Source organism: Delphinapterus leucas, chromosome 5, assembly GCF_059928025.1.
Source record: "Delphinapterus leucas isolate spDelLeu-1000000601 "Yukka" chromosome 5, BTC_Dleu_Yukka2, whole genome shotgun sequence".
In the NCBI taxonomy this organism is placed as follows: domain Eukaryota; kingdom Metazoa; phylum Chordata; class Mammalia; order Artiodactyla; family Monodontidae; genus Delphinapterus; species Delphinapterus leucas.
Genome location: NC_143133.1, coordinates 131,616,216 through 131,638,367, shown reverse-complemented (window position 1 = coordinate 131,638,367; position 22,152 = coordinate 131,616,216). Strand labels below are relative to the sequence as shown.

Sequence of the window (22,152 nt, the reverse complement as noted above, 5' to 3'; positions counted from 1 at the left end):
CTCCCCAGGCACTGCTTCTTGACACTTCCATCTTTCCCTTCACCCACTGCAGAATCCCAAAATGCCTATTGTGCTAAAACAGCAATGAATGAAATAGGAAGTTTATATACTTGGGTATTTAAAGCTCTTGGATGACTCTGGCTGATACAACAACAATCTATACAGGTCCCCTGAGTATCAAATACTAAAATTCAGCAGAAAAGGGCCACAGGAATTTTTTTCTCTGGCTTCTGGGGTAACAGCTAGCATTTACTGCCCCCAGAAATTAGATTTACAAGTAGTTTCACTCCCAAGGGATACAGTCCTCTGTAGTTTAGAGAGGGCTAGTCTCACAGGATTGCACTCATCACCATACACACGATGCTGTGACTGTCACGTAGCCGTCTTTAGTTTTAAAGTGTACAATAAACACACCCCTTCTCAGCCTCGGCTATAAGCCAATCTACTGACACTGGGCTGTGGTGAAGGAAACTGCAGCGTTTACTGCCGGCGTCAAGTAAGGGGAACAGGCAGCTCATGCTCAGAAGACCCCAACTCCCCGATGGCTTTCGGGGAAGGGGTTTCAACGCAGTGTGAAGGAGGGGGCGGCAGGGTGTATGCTCAGCTCATGCACAGTTCTTGGATTGGTTAGCACCAAGGTGAGGTTTCAAGCATCATCAACCTTCTGGTTTCAACCGGTCTAGGGTCTAAGGGCTTGTGCTCAGCAGTTTTCATCTGGGGATCTGCTTCCTGTAAAAACAACTGAGGAATGTGTGCGGAGCCTTTATCTGTATCTTTCAGGAAACTGGGAGTTCGGTGATTTTGCTGTGGCTGGTTTATGGTCTAAATTGTCACGAGTTTCTCCACCCAACAGCTGTTCTTTGTTTCTGCATGTTCACGTTCCCAATCATTAACTCTGGAGCAGCCTTTAGAGATTCAAGGGAGGCTCCAGAGACTAAAGCAAAAGCCTTTTACTTCAAAAGACAGGGACCCAGGGGCTTGTACACGGTTTCATCCCAATCTCTCTTGCCTCTTCTCTCTTCTTTTTTCTCTCTCCCTGCCTCCCTCTATCGCGCGCGCGCGCGCGCGCACGCAAACACACACACACACACACACACACACACACACACACACTCACACACACAGAAAAGCATTAAGCACCTGACAACTAATAACTAAAAATAAGGCAAACCTGCGCGATACAGATTTGGACGCCCTGGGGATGGAAATCACGTTGAGCAGAAAAGGAGGACAAGTTCTCTTTGCTTGGGACTTTCTTAACCTATGACAACTCTTTTCATCCCAGCCTTCTTTAGCTGCCACGCGCAGCCTGGGAAGCGTGGGCTCGCTCCAGCCTCCCGGGCCCCGGGCCCCACGCCCACGCCTGGTCTCCGCGGCTCCCGCAGAACCCCGTGCCTACTGAGCCCGAGCGCCTCCGCCACCCCGCGTCCCAGCGTCCCTGCAGGTCAGGCGGCCCCCCGCCGCCCTCCGGAAGGTGCGAGAAAGACCAGCGCGCTGCTTTGGTTTGGTTTTTATTATTATTTTTCGAACAAAGAGAAAACCTGGGCCTTGCGGCTTTCCCCGGGCGCCCACGCCGGCCGCGGACCCCGACTTCCCTGCGCGGCCTCGGCGGGCCCGGCCCGGGAGACGGGGTGCTGGGGGCTGCCGCCTCTCCCCGGCCCACGCGAAGGTAGGGGGCGCCCTGGGCGGGCTCGGGGAGCAGTCGTGTGCCCGGGCGCCCCCTGCCCCCGTCCCCGCCGCCACCGGGCGCAGGAGCGGCCGCGATCCCGGGAGCCGGGGTGCCCCGAGGTACGGGAAGGGCCGGGGCTGGAAGCGGGGGTCCGGGCGACTTCGGGGCGCGGAGGGAGAGCGGAGGGACCCGGCGGGGCTCCCTGCGGCGCAGGAGCTCCCCGGGTGGGCGCGCGGAGCTGAGCCGGAGGAGAGTGTCGGGGGTCCCGCCGGAGCCGGGGCGGGGAGGACGCAGCCTCCGGGGAGGGCGAGCCCGCGGCGGCCCGGCGGCGTCCGGGGCTGGGGTCCCGGGGCGTCGAGCACCTGCCCCGCCGCCCGCTGATGCCCGGGACCCCGAGGCAGCGCGCCCCGGTCTGCGCTCCGGGGACACATCCCTGCGCCTCGACTTCCGACTCCGGGAATTCATCCCCGAGCTTGCGGACCTTTCGGTTACCTTTTAAAGGGACCGAACGACCGCGTTGGATCGAAGCCCAGAGACTTTATGACAGACCGTGGAAATTGCCTAAGGCGCTCTCAGCGGAATTTGCAGCCCGAATGAAATTTTAAATTTCAGATTTCTCAAGGGAAGAGAAACTAGTGTTAGAAATGGGAAGAGAGGGTGGCTGTGCCTGCGTGTTTATCAGCTGAGCGGAGCAGTATTTCTGGCTTTAAAAATAAATCGTGGGAATATTTTAGAACGTGGAATCTCGCCATTGTTCCAGGATCACAGCAAAGTAGGCAATAGTTGATATGTTATCATTGCTGGAGGGGAAAATAATTACATGGATTTTATTCTTTTGTGTGATTGGCATCTTTTTTGAGATGAAAGATGTGCATTTACATAAGGCAGGTAAAGAGCCTAACAAAGGGACCTTACTTAAATGTATACGCGCAATCCTTCAATGTCCTCTGAGTTCATGCAGTTCTTTTTTAAGAACTATCTATTCAACATACTTAAAGTCTATTCACGAGATTTCATTTCTGTTGGTGTCACATACAGATCAATTTTTATAAACAATTACAATATAGCAAAGTTACAATGTCTTTACAAGACATTGCTTTTTAAAAAACAGTCACCACAGTTTAACCAGGAATTTTTTTTTTTTCACTTTTACTCTGAGGATTAAAGTTTGGTGTTTCAGCCTAGGAATTCTGAGGGTAGAGGGGTTAAAACTAGATATAAAAGAGAAAAATGAAATCTCGTAATTAGGCACCACAAAGGTTTCACACAGTCAATATCAGATTTCTTCTAAAATAATATTTCATTTAAAAAACATTCTCTATTTCATAATTTCTCTAGTGAGCTGAGCTGAAGTTCACATTTAACATTATTTTTTATTATATATAAAATATTTATGTTGCATAAAATTGTACAACGTTCATTATGACACTTGTTGCAAAACAGATCATTATTAAAGAGATTTTACATTTCCATTATAGGCTTACTTATTGTACTTTTCAGGAAAAAAGGACGCGAAGGCCTAAGTTGAAGGAAAGAAATCCTGCTTTTTCTCCTTTTCTTAAACTTCTGTTGTCATTTCAGCAATCTTCACAGCATTTCTACCATCTCAAGATGGATCTTCTTGAGAAGATTCCATCTCAAGAAACCACTAAGTTCATCCATAAGAAGCAACTCCGCACCCGTTAAAATTTTATCATGAGATTGCAGCAGTTCAGTCCCATCTTCAGGCTCCATGTCTAATTCTAGTTCTCTTGCTGTTTCCACCACATCTGCAGTTCCTTCCTCCTCTGAAGTCTTGACCCCTCAAAGTCATCCATGAGGGTAGAAATCAACTTCTTTCAACCCTGTGGTCATGCTGATATGTTGACCTGTTCTCATGAATCACAAATATTCTTAATGGCATCTAGAATGGTGAATCCTTTCCAGAAGTTTTTCAATTGACTTTGCCCAAATCCTTCAGAAGAATCGCTGTCTATGGCAGCTCAAGCCTTACAAAAATGTGTTTCTTAAATATTAAGACTTGAAAGTCAAAATTACTCCTTGATCTATGGGCTGCAGAATGGATGTTGTGTTAGCGGGCAAGAAAACAACATTAATCTCTTACATCTTCATCAGAGTTTGTGGTTGACCAGGTGCACTGTCAACGAGCAGTACTATTTTGAAAAGGAATCCATTTTTCTGAGCAGTAGGTCTCAACAGTGAGCTTAAAATATTCAATAAACCCTATTGTCAATAGATGTGCTATTATCCAGGCTTTGTTGTTCTATATAGAGAGCACAGGTAGAGTAGATTGAGCATAATTCTTAAAGGCCCTAGGATTTTCGGAATAGTAAATGAGCTTTGGCTCAACGTAAAGTCACTGGCTGCGTTAGCCCCTAACAAGAAGGTCAGCCTGTCCTTTGAAGCTTTGAAGCCAGGTATCAACTTCTCCTCTCTAGCTATGAAAGTCCTAGATGGCATCTTCCAATATAAGACTGTTTAGTCTACATTGAAAATCCGTTCTTTTGTGTATCCACCTTCAGAAATACCTTAGCTAGAGTTTCTGGGTAACTTAATGTAGCTTGTATATCAGCCCTTGCTGCTTCACCTTGCACTTTTCTGTTATGGAAACGGCTTCTTTCCTTAAATCTCATGAACCTCTGCTAGCGTCAGACTTTTCTTCTACAGCTTCCTCACCTCTCTCAGCCTTCACAGAATTGAAGAGAGTTGGGCTCTGGCTCTGGATGAGGCTTTGGCTTAAGGGAATGTTGTCACTGGTTTGATCTTTGATCCAGACCACTAAAACTTCCTCCGTATCAGCAATAAGGCTGTTGCTCTTTCTTATCATGTATTCACTGGAGTAGCACTTTTAATTTCCTTCAAGAACTGTTCCTTTGCATTCACAACTTGGCTAACTGTTTGGTGCAAGAGGCTTAGCTTTCAACCTATCTCGGCTTCTGACGTGCCTTGCTTACTGAGCTAAATCATTTCTAGCTTTTGATTTAAAGTGAGAGATGTGAAACTCTTCCTTTCATTTGAACACTTAGGAGGCCATTGTAGGATTAACAACTGGCCTGACTGCAATATTGTTTGTCTCGAGGCGGGGGGAACAGGGAGGCTCAAGGAGAGGGAGAGAGATGGGGGCATGGCCAGTCAGTGGAGCAGTCAGAACACACACAACGTTTACGGGTTAAGTTGTCATCTTACGTGGGGAAGTTTGTGGTGCCCCAAACTATTACAATAGTACATCAGAGATCACTGATCACATATCAACATAACAAATAAAATAATCATGAAAAATTTGAAATATCGAGAGAATTACTGAAGTGTGACACAGAGACATGAAGTGAGCAAATGCCGTTAGAAAAATGGTGCTGATATACTTGCTCTACACAGGATTGCCCCAAACTTTCAATTGGTAAAAAACACAGTAAGTGAAATAAAGTGAAGAACTATAAAATGAGGCCTGCTTGTAATTTAAAATTGTAAAGTGGTAAATCATCACAATTGTTTATGTAGGTACTCTTCATTTCATTTTGGGACCATCTGAAACCTTGTCTACTTTCAGTGGTTCTAGTATATGTATATATGTACAGACATACACACATACACACACATATATATATATATAACCATATATATACATATATAGTTATACTTTACCCTGAATTTGCCCATATTCCCAGGATGATTAATTTCTGTTATTTTAAAGTTAGAAAAATTAAACTACTTTTCTAAAATTATTAAGTAACATATTTACTTAGCATCCACTATGTGCGACATACTCTATTAAGCATCATTAAAATTATGAACATAATTAAAACATTTTTCCTTCTCTCCATTAGAGTCCAGCAGAGAGAACTGACCATGCATTGGAGGCACTCTTAGTTTTAGACTCAAAACCACATTCTTTCTATTACCAATTGTGCTGCATATCCTCTTACTTCAAATTGGGAACAGTGGGCATTTCTGGTGGCGAAGTGGTTGAGAGTCCACCTGCCGATGCAGGGGACACAGGTTCGTGCCCCGGCCCTGGAAGATCCCACATGCCGCGGAGCAACTAGGCCCGTGAGCCGTGGCCGCTGAGCCTGCGCGTCTGGAGCCTGTGCTCCGCAGCCGGAGAGGCCATAACAGTGAGAGGCCCGCGTACCGCAAAAACAAAAACAAAACAAAAAATAAACAAATTGGGAACAGTAATATTTTACTCTCGGGAATGTCATCCGATAGTTGCATGTCCCAAGAAAGCACAAAACCATTATAGAATCGACTGCCCAGTTTCTATGTTATCCTTGCCTTGGTCGTAGGGGAGGCAATCAGTAACTACTGATGTATAACAAAAAAGGATTGTTTCCAAAAAGTGAGTCCAGAGAAGAATAAGATATATATATGTATACAAGGATCATGGTAACAAACAGCTTGTACAGATTATGAGTGTAAAGAGGGTTATGAACAAGCGAGATGGAGCCAGGGGGTCATCGGATCTCAGGAAATGAGACAAGAAAGCCAGTCTGGGCTTCCCTGATTAGGAGCTCACCGAGCTGTCCAGGGGAGCAGCAGGAAGGCCATTGACTGGGAATATGATGAGTGGGATGAATCAGTAACCCTGGTGAGTCAGTTTGGTACCAGTTATCTTTTTCAACTTGAGGCAACATCAATGTAAATTGTTGGTTAGAGCATAAGAATAAATTAATAAGATCCTGAGCTTTTGAATTCATTTATCTTCAAAGGAATGTATTGATAATTAGCTTTCAGAAATTCAATCAATATAAAATCAGTTATAGAAGTTTTAAATTTTCTTATAGCACAAAAATGCTTATGTCATCCTATTTGAAAATTGCTATATATAAACTTAAAGTTATTTACGATGAATGTGTGCACACAGTAACATTTTGTACTTGGAAATTTATTGGACGAGGACCTCTACTTCCCTTATAAATTGAAGATAATAAGGTTTACTATTAATTTAAATATATATGTATTTTTATAGTTTTAAGTATAATTACCCAACTATAGATCTAGAAACAGGTTGATAAACCTACACTGATATGTAGTGAAAATGCCTTTTTAAGCTATATATATATATATATATCAGGATCTCTATAACAAGCTATACTCATCAGAATTAACAAACTGTTGCTGTCCTGAGTATGCTGTAGGATATTCTTGTTTAAAAAAATGGAAGTGCTGGGCTTCCCTGGTGGCGCAGTGGTTGAGAGTCTGCCTGCCGATGCAGGGGACACAGGTTCGTGCCTCGGTTCGGGAAGATCCCACATGCCGCGGAGCGGCTGGGTCCATGAACCATGGCCGCTGGGCCTGCGCGTCCGGAGCCTGTGCTCCGCCTCAACGGGAGAGGCCACAACAGTGAGAGGCCCGCGTACCGAAAACAAAAAAAAACTGGAAGTGCTTGCTTTTTTTAAAGAAGAGAAAGCATTCCTTTTGCCTCTTCTTGATATATTATAGGCAGTTGTGTACTTCATTAGGCAATACTGTCAAATCTCTAATATATACCAGTAACTAAGTAATATCAGCAGAGTCAAGAGAGTGGACTGAGGGGATGCAGAGTTCATGTCTCCACACAACTAGGGCACCTACCAGGCCCTGGTGGGGGACCACAGACACCTAAGGGGACGGGAGGAACCCCCGAGCGACTGGGTAGGATGAGGTGGGGAGGGAGGGGGGAGGAGAACTTGAGGCAGGATGGGACCGGCACCCTTGAGGGGCAGCTGGGGGAGGGGAGGGGTTCCCACGCCCAGAGGGGAACAGGGGAGACCCTCGGGAGGGCAGAAGATCGGAAGGGCATGCGGCCAGTTCCCCCTGCCCACTTGGGCCCCAGGGAGCTTGCTGAGGTCCCGAGCCTGATCTGCCCACTGGGACCCCTCGAGCCGCGTGGGTCCTGTGGGAGTGGGAGGGAGCGGGGAGGAAAAGTAAAGGCCGGATGGACAGGATTGGTGCCCCTGAGGGGCGACTAGGGGCGGGACGGGGTTCCCACGCCCAGAAGGGCCCACCCACAGTCAGGGGATGAACGGGGATGGGGGAGACCCTTGGAAGAGCGGAGGAACAGAAGGGAGTGCGGCCAGTGCTTCCCCTGCCCACCTGGGCCCCGGAAAGCCTGCTGAGGTCCCGGGACTAAACCTCTGCCCTCTGAGGCTCCCTCCCGCCACACTGAGCCTAAGCCCCGCCCCCGCACCCCCCCGCCCAGTGCCTTACCTCGGAACTCCACAATCCAAGGCACACCTTTCCCAGCAGCCCAGGTCCTGAGCCTGGGCACTGATCTCTGCCTAACCCCCGCCCCTGCCTAAGCTCCACCCCACACAGCCCAAGCCATTTTTTTTTTTTTAGGTTGTGGTTCTGTTTTACCTTGTTAATTTGCTTATATTTTTATTTTTTCTGATAAGTTTTTTATTTTTCTAATTTTATTTTACTCTTTATAATTTGTTACTGTTCTGCTCCTTTGGGCTTGTTCCCCCCACTTTTTTTTTCTGTTGTGGTTCTGTTTTACCTTGGTGTAGTTGTTTCACTTATATTTTTATTTTTCCTAATATATTTTTTATTTTCCTAATTTTATTTTATTTTTTATTCTTCGTTATTGTACTGCTTCTTTTTTTTTTTCTTTTCTTTTGCTGTGCTGCACGACTTGTGGTAGCTTGGTTCCCAGGCCGAGGATAGGGCCTGAATTCCTGTGATGGGAACACTGAGTTCAAACTGCTGGACTAACAGAGAACCTCAGATCCCAGGGAATATTAATCAGACTGAGGTCTCCCAGAGGTCCTCATATCAGCACCAACCGGGCTCTGCCCAACTGCTTGCAAATTATAGTGCTGCATGCTTCAGGCCAAACAACCAGTAAGACAGGTATACAGCCCTACCCATCAAAAAAAAAAAAAAATGAAACGACAAAAAAATATGTTACAGACAAAGGAGCAAGGTAAAAACCTACAAGAAAAAATAAATGAAGAGGAAATAGGCAACCTACCTGAAAAAGAATTCGGAGTAATGATAGTAAAAATGATACAAAATCTTGGAAATAGAATGGAGGCACGCATTGAGAAAATACAAGAAATGTTTAACAATGACCTAGAAGAACTAAAGAACAAACAAAAAGTGATGAACAACACAATAACTGAAGTGAAAAATACACTAGAAGGAATCAATAGTAGAATAACTGAGGGAGAAGAGCAAATAAGTGAGCTGGAATGTAGAATGGTGGAAATAACTGCAGAGGAGCAGAATAAAGAAAAAAGAATGGAAAGAATTGAGGACAGTCTCAGAGACCTCTGGGACAACATTAAATGCACCAACATTCAAATTATAAGGGTCCCAGAAGAAGAAGAGAAAGAGAAAGGGTCTGAGAAAATATTTGAAGAGATTATAGTCGAAACTTCCCTAACATGGGAAAGGAAATCGCCACCCAAGTCCAGGAAGTGCAGAGAGTCCCATACAGGATAAACCCTAGAAGAAACACACCAAGACACATATTAATCAAACTAACAAAATTTAAATTCAAAGAAAATATATAAAAAACACCAAGGGAAAAGCAACAAATAACATACAAGGGAATCCCCATAAGGTTATCAGCTGATTTTTCAGCAAAAACTCTTCAGGCCAGAAGGGAGTGGCAGGATATATTTAAAGTGATGAAAGGGGAAAATCTACAACCAAGATTACTATACCAGCATGCATCTCATTCAGATTTGATGGAGAAATCAAAAGCTTTACAGACAAGCAAAAGCTAGGAGAATTCAGCACCACCAAACCAGCTTTTTAACAAATGCTAAAGGAATTTCTCTAGGTGGGAAACACAAAAGAAGAAAAAGACCCACAAAAACAAACACAAATCAATTAAGAAAACGGTAATAGGGACATACATATCAATAATCATCTTCAATGTAGAACGTTTAATGCTCCAACCAAAAGACATAGACTGGCTGAAAGGGTACAAAAACAAGACCCATATATATGCTGTCTACAAAAGACCCACTTCAGACCTAAGGACACATACAGACTGAAAGTGAGGGGATGGTAAAAAATATTCCATGCAAATGGAAATAACAATAAAGCTGGAGTAGTAATATATCAGATAAAATAGACTTTAAGATAAAGACTGTTACAAGAGATAAGGAAAAACGCAAAATTAGTAGAAGGAAAGAAATCATAAAGATCAGAGCAGAAATAAATGAAATAGAAATGAAGAGACAATAGCAAAGATCAACAAAACTAAAAGTTGGTTCTTCAAGAAGATAACCATAATTGATAAAATTTTAGCCAGAATCATCAAGAAAAAAAAAGAGAGAAGTCAAATCAATAAAATTAGAAATGAAAAAAGAGAAGTTACAACTGACACCACAGAAATACAAAGGGTCATAAGAGCTACTACTACAACTACATGCCAATAAAGTGGACAGTCTGGAAGAAATGGACAAATTCTTGGAAAGGTACAACTTTCCAAGACTGAACCAGGAAGAATTAGAAAATACAAACAGACTGATCGCAAGTAATGAAAGTGAAACTGTAATTAAAAATCAACAAACAAAAGTCAAGGACCAGATGGCTTCACAGGCAAATTCTATCAAACATTTAGAGAAGAGATAACACCTAACCTACTCAAACTCTTTCAAAAAATTGCAGAGGGAGGAAGACTCTCAAACTCGTTCTACAAGGCCACCATCACCCTGATACCAAAACCAGACAAAGATATCACAAAAAAAAGAAAATTACAGGCCAATATCACTGATGAACATAGATGCAAACTTCCTCAACAAGATACTAGCAAACAAATTCCAACACCACATTAAAAGGATCATACATCATGATCAAGTGGGATTTATCCCAGGGATGCAAGGATTCTTCAATATATAGAAATCAATCAATGTGATACACCACATAAACAAAGAATAAAAACCATATGTTCATCTCAATAGATGCAGAAAAAGCTTTTGACAGAAATCAACAAACATTTATGATAAAAACTCTCCAGAAAGTGGGCATAGAGGGAACCTACCTCAACATAATAAAAGCCATAAATGACAAACCCACAGCAAACATCATTCTCAACGATGAAAAACTGAAAGTATTTCCTCTAAGATAAGGAACAAGTCAAGAATTTCCACTCTTGCCACTATTATTCAACATACTTTTGGAAGTCTTAGCCACAGCAATCAGAGAAGAAAAAGAAATAAAAGGAATACAAATTGGAAAAGAAGAAGTAAAACTGTCACTATTTGCTGATGACATGATACTATACATAGAAGATCCTAAAGATGTCACCAGAAAACTACTAGAACTAATCAATGAATTTGGTAAGGTTGCAGGAATACAAAATTAATGCACAGAAATCTCTTGCATTCCTATACACTAACAGTGAAAGATCAAAAAGAGAAATTAAGGAAACACTCCCATTTACCACTGCAGCAAAAAGAATAAAATACCTGGGAATAAACCTACTTAAGGAAGCAAAAGACCTGTACTCAGAAAGCTATAAAACACTGATGACACAAATCAAAGATGACACTAACAGATGGAGATAGATACCATGCTCCTGGATGGAAGAATCAATATTGTGAAAACGACTATACTACCCAAAGCAATCTACAGGTTCAGTGCAATCCCTATCAAATTACCAGTGGCATTTTTCACAGAATTAGAACAAAAAATTTTACAATCTGTGTGGAAACACAAAAGACCCCGAATAGGCAAAACAGTGTTGAGAAAGAAAAACGGAGCTGGAGGAATCAGGCTCCCCGGCTTCAGGCTATACTGCAAAGCTACAGTAATCAAGACAATATGGTACTGGCACAAAAACAGAAATATAGATCAATGGTACAGGATAGAAAGCCCAGAGATAAACCCACACACCTATGGTCACCTAATCTATGACAAAGAAGGCAAGAATATACAACGGAGAAAAGACAGCCTCTTTAATAAATGGTGCTGTAAGTCAGTAAGTCAGAAAGAGAAAAACAAATATTGTGTCTTAACGCATATATGTGGAATCTTGAAAAATAGTACAGATGAACCTATTTGCAGGGCAGGAGTCGAAACACAGAGGTAGAGAACAGACATGTGGACACAGAGGGGGAAGGGGAGAGTGGGATGAATTGGGAGATTAGGTTTGACATAAATACACTTCCATGTGTAAACTAGATAGCTAGTGGGAACCTGCTGTATAGCACAGGGAGCTCAGCTCGGTGCTCTGTGATGACCTGGTTGGGTGGGATGGGGGGGTGGGAGGGAGGCCCAAGAGGGAGGGGATATATGTATACATGATGACCTTGATTGATGTAAGAGAGGAAGGAATGTTGAAGGTAAGATTATATGACTACAACATGTATCAGGTACCTTGACTGGAGAACAATATTAATTAGCTATTATAATCTTGAAGTTCTTATCCACATTTGTCTTTTCTGTCCCTTACATTATTTATACATAAATTAAAAAAAAAAAGTTCTGCTATTTTAACACGAGTCGACACACCATAGAAATGATGATAGATTTACACTTACTGTAATTGTTATTGGTTGACATTTATTCTGTACTTGTTGCCAGTTAAAGACTTCCCTAAACTTTTTAGTAAATGAATAAGGTAATGGGAACAAATGGTATAATGTTTCCTTCTCAATGGATTAATTTATAGTAGTCATGGAATTGTTTTTCGAGTTGCTAACTAATGTCTTTTTATTCCAAGCAGGAGAATAATATGGCTTCAGAGCTAAAGGATTATTATAACAAGACACTTCCTGCAGAGAACAATACTGCTGCCGCTCGGAATTCTGATTTCCCAGTCTGGGATGACTATAAGAGCAGTGTCGATGACTTGCAGTATTTTCTGATTGGACTCTATACCTTTGTAAGTCTTCTTGGTTTTATGGGGAATCTACTTATTTTAATGGCTCTCATGAGGAAGCGAAATCAGAAGACGACGGTCAACTTCCTCATTGGGAATCTGGCCTTCTCCGATATCTTGGTCGTGCTGTTTTGCTCGCCTTTCACACTGACCTCTGTCTTGCTGGATCAGTGGATGTTTGGCAGGGTCATGTGTCATATTATGCCTTTCCTTCAATGTGTGACAGTGCTGGTTTCCACTTTAATTTTAATATCAATCGCCATCGTCAGGTATCATATGATAAAGCATCCTGTATCTAATCATTTAACAGCAAACCATGGCTATTTCCTGATCGCTACTGTCTGGACACTAGGCTTTGCAATGTGTTCTCCCCTCCCAGTGTTTCACAGCCTTGTGGAACTTCAGGAGACATTTGGTTCAGCGTTGCTCAGCAGCAGGTATTTATGTGTCGAGTCATGGCCATCCGATGCATACCGAATTGCTTTCACTATCTCTTTATTGCTTGTTCAGTATATTCTGCCCTTAGTTTGTCTAACTGTAAGTCATACCAGTGTCTGCAGGAGTATAAGCTGCGGATTGTCCAACCAAGAAAACCAACTAGAAGAAAATGAGATGATCAACTTAACTCTCCATCCTTCCAAAAAGAGTGGGCCTCAGGTGAGGGTCTCCAGCAGCCGGAAATGGAGTTACTCATTCATCAGAAAGTACAGAAGGAGGTACAGCAAGAAGACGGCATGCGTGCTGCCTGCTCCGGCGAGACCTCCTCCAGAGAACCGCTCAAGAAGGCTTCCAGAACACTCGGGCTCTGGGAAAAGTCAGCCCCCTTCATCCCATAAGTTTATACCAGGGGTCCCCACTTGCTTTGAGGTGAAACCGGAAGAAAACTCAGATGTTCATGAGATGAGAGTAAACTGTTCTATCATGAGATTAAAAAAAAGATCTCGAAGTGTGTTCTACAGACTGACCATCTTGATACTAGTGTTTGCAGTGAGCTGGATGCCTCTGCACCTTTTCCATGTGGTGACCGATTTTAACGATAGCCTGATTTCAAACAGGCATTTCAAGTTGGTGTATTGCATCTGTCACTTGCTAGGCATGATGTCCTGCTGTCTTAATCCAATTCTATATGGATTTCTTAATAATGGGATCAAAGCCGACTTAAGGTCCCTTATACGCTGTCTTCATATGTCATAATTCTCAATGTTTTCCAAGGAAAGTACAAGTATGGGGATCATCTAAAATATATTCACAGTGACTGTATATGTATAATCAACAAATTTTGTTAACTTACAGAATTTAATTTATGTGTAAGAAGTCTGGATTTGGATATCAGTTCCTAATATATGGAAGATAATTTTAACATGTTATAATATGATAAATTCATTTAGTTGTATAAAGTCATTGTCAATCCAATCTGTAATTTCATTTTAAAGAGTAGTTATATTACCTTCCATTTCAGCTTGTCCTGTAAACCAATGAATTGTAAGTTCTTGTTTAAAATAAAAGTTATATTTAACCATCTCAGTATTTTTTGTTCAAAATTATAAGCAAAAACATTTCTCCTAAGACATTTAATTTCAGGTATGAGGAACATCTAATAATCTTCATTTTTACTTCACAGATTTCTTAATAGTTAGTTTCTGACAATACAGAAAACTTTAATATGACCAGCAAACCATAACTAAGTGACAGATATATGCCTAAGTCATAAATTAAATGTCAACATTGGGTACAGTTTTAGAACCTCTAAAGGAAAATTTTTATATCCTATTATTGATGATTGGTCAAATTGTCAATTTATTCCCCACTATCCTAGTAATACACGGTTAATTTATCAAATAAAAATAGATTTTAAATCTTTTCTAGACTTATACCATGACATTAAGCTATCAAACAAAGATTGTTTCATATACATCTTTTATATTCTAAAATTTGAAATATAAATGGTATCTATATTTCCAAGTATTAAATAATTGTAAAGAATACTTGAAGTGTCTACAGGGGGAAAAAAAGTTTAGTTAATTTTTTTGGCCAAGATGTAGAATGATTAATATACTTTATGCCATTTCAGTACTGAGGTCTCATATGCTATCTTACTAGATTGAGGTCAGTCTTTTCAACTGGAGCTTTTTGTTTGTTTTAGCCAGTTTTTTTTATAGAACTAGGTCCCTGAAAATAATGAATGTTTTCACATGAGGCTCAGATGTGCAAAATAATAATGCTGTCTTCAGTTCCTTTCTCTGATTTAACCGTCTCCTATATGGATTCCTGTTCATAAGGGAAAACAACTGAGCAAAACAAGAAACCGTTTAAGTTTTCAAATAGTAGGTAACTCTGGTTGTTGTTTAGTCAACTGAAAGTCCAGACTCTCTACGGGGGCTTTTTTTCGGGCCTCTCCTGCTTCCCTAGGCAAGGCCTACACATAGGGGAAGCAGAAGATGGCGCTGGTCCCCACGTGTCCTCTGCTGACTCCTGCCCAGCTCCAGGTGAGAGGTAACTGTCTTGCCTGGTCTCTCTGTTCCATCAGCTTCTCCGTGTGTTGTAGAATGTATGGTCTGTTCTCAGCAGGGTCCAGGCCTGAGGGTCCAGCCCCGGCATTCTCCACCCCTGCTGATGTAAACTCACTGGCTGTGAGGTCCCTCTGAATCTCCACCACGTTTTCCAGTTTGTCCTGAGCCTGGGCTGTCTGCTCTGTGGGGTCTTGTCCCTGCCAAGGCCGGGGACACTTCAGGAACTTTATCACCAAGAACTCTTCAGAAAGGTATTGTCGACTATAAAGATATTCACAACCTGAGAGTTGAGAGTTCTGTTTTATTCGACGGGAAGTTTTAGGACTTCAAGCCCGGGAGGCAGCCTCTCAAGTAACCCTGAGAGAATCGCTCTCAGGAGGCGGTGGGCAAAGAGCGAGGATATAGAGAAGGTTTGCAGCAAAGGGCAAAGGGAGCATAAAAATATTCTTGTTAATTAAAGAAAACCAGAAATCTCAAGTTAAGGAATTTAGCATTTTTCTATATATGGGAACGTGCAAGAGTCTGTGCTCACGGAAATCATTCCTTTGAGATGCACCTCAGCTCTCTGGGGCCGTATCCTGTGTTTTCACATCCTGAGTTTCCTTGGGGCTCACAGTGGCTGCAGTCTGATGGCTGCTACATGGCAGGTATTCTTTCCTTGTGAGTTCCCTCAGGGCTCACTGTAGGAAGTGGCTGCAATCACTGACGACTGTGACATCTTTTGTTTATTGATATGGCAGGAGATATTCCACATCATTCCAGTATGAATGCTTGCTGCTCACGTAGCTCACCTAGAACTGAGGCAGCGTGGACTTCCCCAGGCCTTCTCTGCCCAAACGCTACAAGCCACCCTGTCCACAGTGTTGTTCACCTCATGTTGCTGCCAAAGCATCTGCTTTCCAGTTCCTTTTTAGATTTTCAAACATGAAACTAGGTACTAGGCCACCACTGCTTTTAGCTTCCCTCTAATCTGCCTGGGGTTATATGAGTGTCCTCCCCAAGTTTTGATAGGAGAGCAGGAAAAAAAAGTGAAGAAACTTTGGTTCACTTTTGCTTTTCTCTTTCTTTCCTTCTTCTTATTCTAAGGGCTTCTGCTGCTTTCTGCCTACTAAGAATGTCCCTTGCTAATAAAATCTTTATTTTTCTCTGCACTACGGCTTACGGTAAAACTGTGTTCAGAATATCAAGGTTTGTTTTTGGAAAAGGAAGCTTTTGTGATTTAAAAACCCCTTTCCCCTTTAAATGCTTGGATTTAAGACTATTGTCTCACCCCAGACCCCAAACAAAAAAGTCTAAGTTGAAGAATGACTTCTTATTTAAAAGAAATTTAAAATTTTTCACTAGGGCAGTCGACTTCAAGGTTTAACTTTAGTGGCCAAAGGGGGAAAACCCACCGACAAGGGCAAATATAAACACATAAAGAGGTATTTTATCCTGTTAGAGTAACTTACATTAGCAAATGTACAATAAGTATCAAACTCCACAGATTTTATGGTTGCTGATAAATGAGTTTAGTTAAACTGGATAAACTAATTTGGGGCTCTTAAACTATTGAACTGAAAGGTAGCCATTTATCTTCCCTAACCAGAAATGACTGAATGTTCTTAATAATTAAGAAGAATAATTAATAATTAATTAATAACTAAGTAAGTAAGTAGAGAAGTTTAAATGGATTGGTGAATAGAAGTCATTAAGAGGGGGATTAATTGTTTTAGAAGGTTATTATGAATAATAATTTCTTCCATGGATACAGTTGCTCCAAACAGCACAGGTTTGAACTAAGCAGATCCACTGTGGACTTTTTCAGTAAATATATTGCAAAAATTTTTGGAGATCCACTTATATGTAGATGTTTTTCAATAAATATATTGGAAAAAATTTTGTGACAATTTGAATAAAGTCGCAGATGAACTGCACACCCTAGATAGAAATAGCAAAAAAAAAAAAGAAAAAATTAAGAAAAAGGTGTCATGAATGCATAAAATATATGTAGATACTAGTCTATTTTATCATTTGCTACCATAAAATACACACAAATCTATTAGAAAGAGTTAAAATTTATCAAAACCTCTGCATACAAACACAGAGTGTACATGGTACTATTCATAGTCGAGAGAAATGTAAACGAAGGTAAAGATGCAGTTTTAAATCATAACTGCATAAAATTAACCATAGTGCATATGTAGCAATTTTGCAGCCACCATCCTCTTAACCATGTGACACTCATTATCTCCATGTGAGCAGTTCTTTTGTCCGGTAAATTGCATATCACAGTAAAAAGTGATCAATCACACTTCTCGCATGTTTTTCATCTTGCTTAGTGCAATAGCATAAACCATGAATAACCGTAAGAAGTACCACTAGTGTTAATGGAAGTGCTCCCAAGAGGCAGAGAAAAGTCATGACACCATAAGAAAAAGTTGAATTACTTGATATGTACCATAGATTGAGGTCTGCAGCTGTGGTTGCCCACCATTTCAAGATAAATGAATCCAGTTTAAGGACCTTTTAAAAAAAGAAAAGGAAATTCATGAGGCTGTTGCTACAGCTATGTCAACAGGCACACAAAACTTGCACTTTTTGTGAAGTATCTTTTTATCTCATGTTAAAATTATAGCTTTTTTGTGTAAAGATTGTAAGATTGCTGTAAGGAAGGCACACCTGCGCTTCCCTGGTGGCGCAGTGGTTGGGAGTCCGCCTGCCAATGCAGGGGACACGGGTTCGAGCCGTGGTCCGGGAAGATCCCGCATGCCATGGAACAACCAAGCCCGTGCGCCAGAACGACTGAGCCTGTGCTCTGGAGCCCGCGAGCCACAACTATTGAGCCCACGTGCCACAACTGCTGAGGCCCGCACGCCTGGAGCCCGTGCTCTGCGGCAGGAGAGGCCACTGCTGTGAGAGGCCCATGCACCACAGCAAAGAGTAGCCCCTACTCGCCACAACTAGAGAAAGCCTACGGGCAGCACCGAAGACCCAACGCAGCCAAAAATAAATAATAACAATAAATAAATAAATAAAAAGAAAGGCACAACTATAGACTAACATGAAGTCATTGTATGAAACGTTAAAGCCAAAGGAAGGTGAAGCATCTAAAACTGGAGAAGTTAATGCCAGGAAAGGATGGCCTGATAATTTTAGAAAGAGGTTTGGCTTTAAAAATGTCAAGATAACAGGAGAAGAAACTTCTGCTGACCAAGAGGCAGCAGATGAGTTCCAAGACATCATTAAGAAAATCACTGAGGAGAAAGAGTATCTGCCTAAACAGGTTTTTAATGCAGATAACAGTGTCCTAATCTGGAAAAAAAAAATACCATAAAGGATATTCATTACTAAGGAAGAGAAGCGAGCACGAGGATTTGAGGCAGAAGGGGATAGGCTAAGTCTATTGTTTTGTGCAAATGCATTCAGGTTTATGATCAAGACGCCCCTTATCTATAAAGCTGCTAACTCCCGAGCCTTGAAGGGAAAAGACAAACATCAGTTACCCCTCTTTAGGTTGGACGACAAGAAGGCCTGGACAATTAGAACAGTTTTTCTGGATTGGTTCCATTGATGCTTTGTCTCTGAAGTCAGGAAGTACTTTGTGAGTAAGAGACTGCCTTTTAAAGTTCTTTTTGATATCAGACAATGTCCCTGCCCACCCAGAGTTCCATGGGTTCAACACTGAAGTGGTCTACTTGCCCTCAAACACAGAATCTTTAGTTCAGGCCCTAGATCAGGGGGTGATAAGGACCTTTAAGCCTCATTACACATGATCCTCTATGGAAAGGATTTTCAATGCTATAGAAGAGAACCGTGATAGAACATTGTGGAAGTCTGGGAGGCTCACACCATGGAAGATGCCGTTGTTGTTACAGTAAAAACTGAAAGTCCTTGAGCCTGAAACAATGAACTCCTGCTGGAGAAAACTATATCCAGATGTTGTGCGTGACTTCACAGGATTTACGACAGAGCCAAGCAAGGAGATCATGAGAGAGACTGTGGATATGGCAAAAAAAAAAAAAAAAAAAAGATAAGGGGGAGGGGTTTCAAGATACGGATCTTGGAGAAATTCACGAGCTAATAGCCACCACACAAGGGGAATTAACAGAGATGACTGGACAGAGATGAGAGCTTGCAAACCACTGCCAGACTATGAGGAAGAAGATTTGGAAGAAGCGGTGCCAGGAAACAAGTCGACGTCAGACGATCTGTCAGAAGAGTTCTGATTATTCTAGACTGCTTTGGACTTCTTTTATGACACGGACCCTTCTATGAAACTAAAGCAAACAGTGGAAGAAGGATTGGAATTTGTATGGAAATGTATTTAGAGAAATGAAAAAGAAAAATGTCAGATGTAAATTATGATGTATTTCTGTAAAGTTCAGCAAGTGTGGCTGCCTTTCCTCCTACCTCCTCTGCCATCCCTGAGACAGCAAAACACTCCCTCCTCCCCTTCCTCCTTCTCATTAGCCTGCTCATCAGGACGATGACGAGGATGAAGACTTTTATGATGATCCTTTTTTTTTTTTTTTTTTTTTTTTTGCGGTACGTGGGCCTCTCACTGTTGTGGCCTCTCCCGTTGCGGAGCACAGGCTCTGGACGCGCAGGCTCAGCGGCCATGGCTCACGGGCCCAGCCGCTCCGCGGCATGTGGGATCTTCCCGGACCGGGGCACGAACCCGCGTCCCCTGCATCGGCAGGCGGACTCTCAACCACTGCGCCACCAGGGAAGCCCGATGATCCACTTCTTTTTACCGAGTGCTAAATAATCATCATGCCGTACAGTTAGTAAACTGACATCTCATATATGTGTGCGTGTCTTTATGTGAAAATCTAGTAACCATATGGCAAGAACTGTGAGACATGTCTGTGTCACCACCGTCATCATTGCCTGAGTACTCATCGCGTAGAACATCTTATGCAAGACTTGTACTGAAGTGTATAACCTATCCTTACAGAGGCATAAGGTGAGTGATATTTAATATAAAATTAATCATGTGTAGCTTTCTTACCGTTTTATAACTTTGCTTTCAAAGAATTACATGACTATACAATACGCCTCTCTCATAATTGGAAAAGCTGCATCTCTGCCTGTCGTCACAGATAAGTGGCTTTTTAAAAAAATGTAACATAGTCTCCAATATATATTATAAATATGGCTACTACTGTATGCTATACATTTTTATAAGATTCATTCATTAGTGTGTAGGCTACACTAATGGCTACCATGAAGCAATCGATTATGCTAGGCGACCACAAAGCAATCCTATTGCTGCTTCTTCATTACCAGCGCATGAATCCTCATACCTGTAAATAAATAGGAATTTCTTTTTCACATCACCTTTTCATTTTTGATGTCTAGTGTTAGTAGTATGTACAACATCTACACTGTTTTGTATCACATAAGACAATATTGACGTAGGTATTGACAGATTGTTCATCTTGTAAAAAGACAATGTAAACTTATAGTGTCAATAAATACAGTATAGCACTGTAGTTGGATCGATATTTTCTCTTATGATTTTCTTAATAACATTTTCTTTTCTCTAGCTTACTTCATTTGAAGAATACTGTATATAATACATATAACATACAAAATATGTGTTAATTGACTGTTTTATGTTATTCGTAAGGCTTCTAGTCAGCTGCAGGCTATTAATAATTAACTTTTAGGGGAGTCAAAAGTTACATGCAGATTTTTGACTACGTAGTCGTTGGCACTGCTAGTCCCTACATTGTTCAAGGGTCAGCTGTGTGTGTACGTATGGAGAGAGAGACAGAGAGAGAGAGAGAGAGAGAGAGAGAGGGAGGGAGAGAGAGAGGCATAAAGCATGCATATGTGTATATACATATATAGACATTAAGCATGTGCATGTGTGTATGTGTGTGTAGAGAGAGAGGGACATTAAGCATTTCCCCTTTTCCTAATACCATATATGTGTATATATACTGTATACACACACATATATATATACTGTACACACACACACATATATATATATATATACTGTGTAGTATACTTTGACAGTAAGTGTATATATTGATATAGATGCTTTAAAAGGCTATAAAGGGCTGTAAAATGGTGATGTAAAAATCTTCTCTTTTATATGTCTGTTAAGTACATTAATGAAAAGATACTCTCCTTTATGCATTCTTTGGTTAACCAATGGTACCGTTTTCTCAGGGAACACAGGATGCATGTTTGATACTATCTATTTACTGATTGTCAAAAAGTGATCAATTCATGGATTTAAACACATTTGATGGGTTTTGATTCATTGGCTTTACTGTTATTATTGAAAAAGATCAAATAGTTTCATCTTCGGCAGGTGGAAGCCTCTTCAAGTTGGCTCTGGGTCATTTTTTTTTTTTTTTTGGTCTAGAATTTATAATTGTTATCTGTGGGAAGGTCAGATCCAACAGAAGCTATTTATACACATCGGACGTGGGACTCCATTACGTGTATTCTAAATCATACATGATAAAGAGAAGACTTGAAAAAATTCGAGTTCTCAGCCATGGGATTTCAAATCTCTCTCCCTTTCTCTCAGTAGTTTACTAAGGGATTGAATGTCAAGAGCTAGGCAGTAAAATATTGGACCTAGATAACCTTGAATGCTTTTACCAACTTTCTTGTACTCCATTTAATTTGCTCATAAGTCAGGCTTATGAGCAAACTGAATGGAGACACAGTTCAATGTAAATTAGACACATTCTCGGAGAGTTAAAATCCAGAACTTTATGGTAGTGGATATTCAGGAAACAGCTTAGGAAGCAACTTTTTCACATGGTGTGGTGGCCGCAGTCCTCACTACTGTCAAATTTACGATAGGGGCGTTTTGGAGGGTAGTGATTTAAAGAGGCCTGTTTCTCTACTCGCAGAAGATTTTCACACCAAATGTGTGGGGTTTTCTTGCACACCAGCAAGCAATTCTCCACCTCTTGGGACACAAGTTGGGCACCCTACAGTTTAATTCAATTCTGACACTAACTACCTAGAGTCAGTGCAGATCCCGCAGGCAAAGGCTTAGTCCCTCAAATTCCCTGCAGATTTAACAATGAATTTTCATGAGATGGTATGGGTTGATTCCAACCCACCTCTGAAACTTATTTTTTGATGTAACTGGAAATAAGAATTCACTTCTGAGTTGAGGGTATTTACAGTAACTACAA

At 41.5% G+C, this 22,152-nt stretch overlaps 1 protein-coding gene and 1 pseudogene across 1 annotated transcript; one reads left to right on the top strand and one right to left on the bottom strand.

Annotated features, from left to right (window-relative positions):
* Positions 1–1,395: 1,395 nt before the first annotated feature.
* On the bottom strand, positions 1,396–2,134 carry LOC149749242 (uncharacterized; annotated as a pseudogene).
* A 9,574-nt stretch (positions 2,135–11,708) lies between these two features.
* On the top strand, positions 11,709–13,778 carry NPY5R (neuropeptide Y receptor Y5). Its single transcript, XM_022582177.2, has one exon. The coding sequence runs from the start codon at positions 12,312–12,314 to the stop codon at positions 13,680–13,682; it is 1,371 nt and encodes a 456-aa protein (XP_022437885.2). The 5' UTR covers positions 11,709–12,311; the 3' UTR covers positions 13,683–13,778.
* The last annotated feature ends 8,374 nt before the right edge of the window (positions 13,779–22,152 follow it).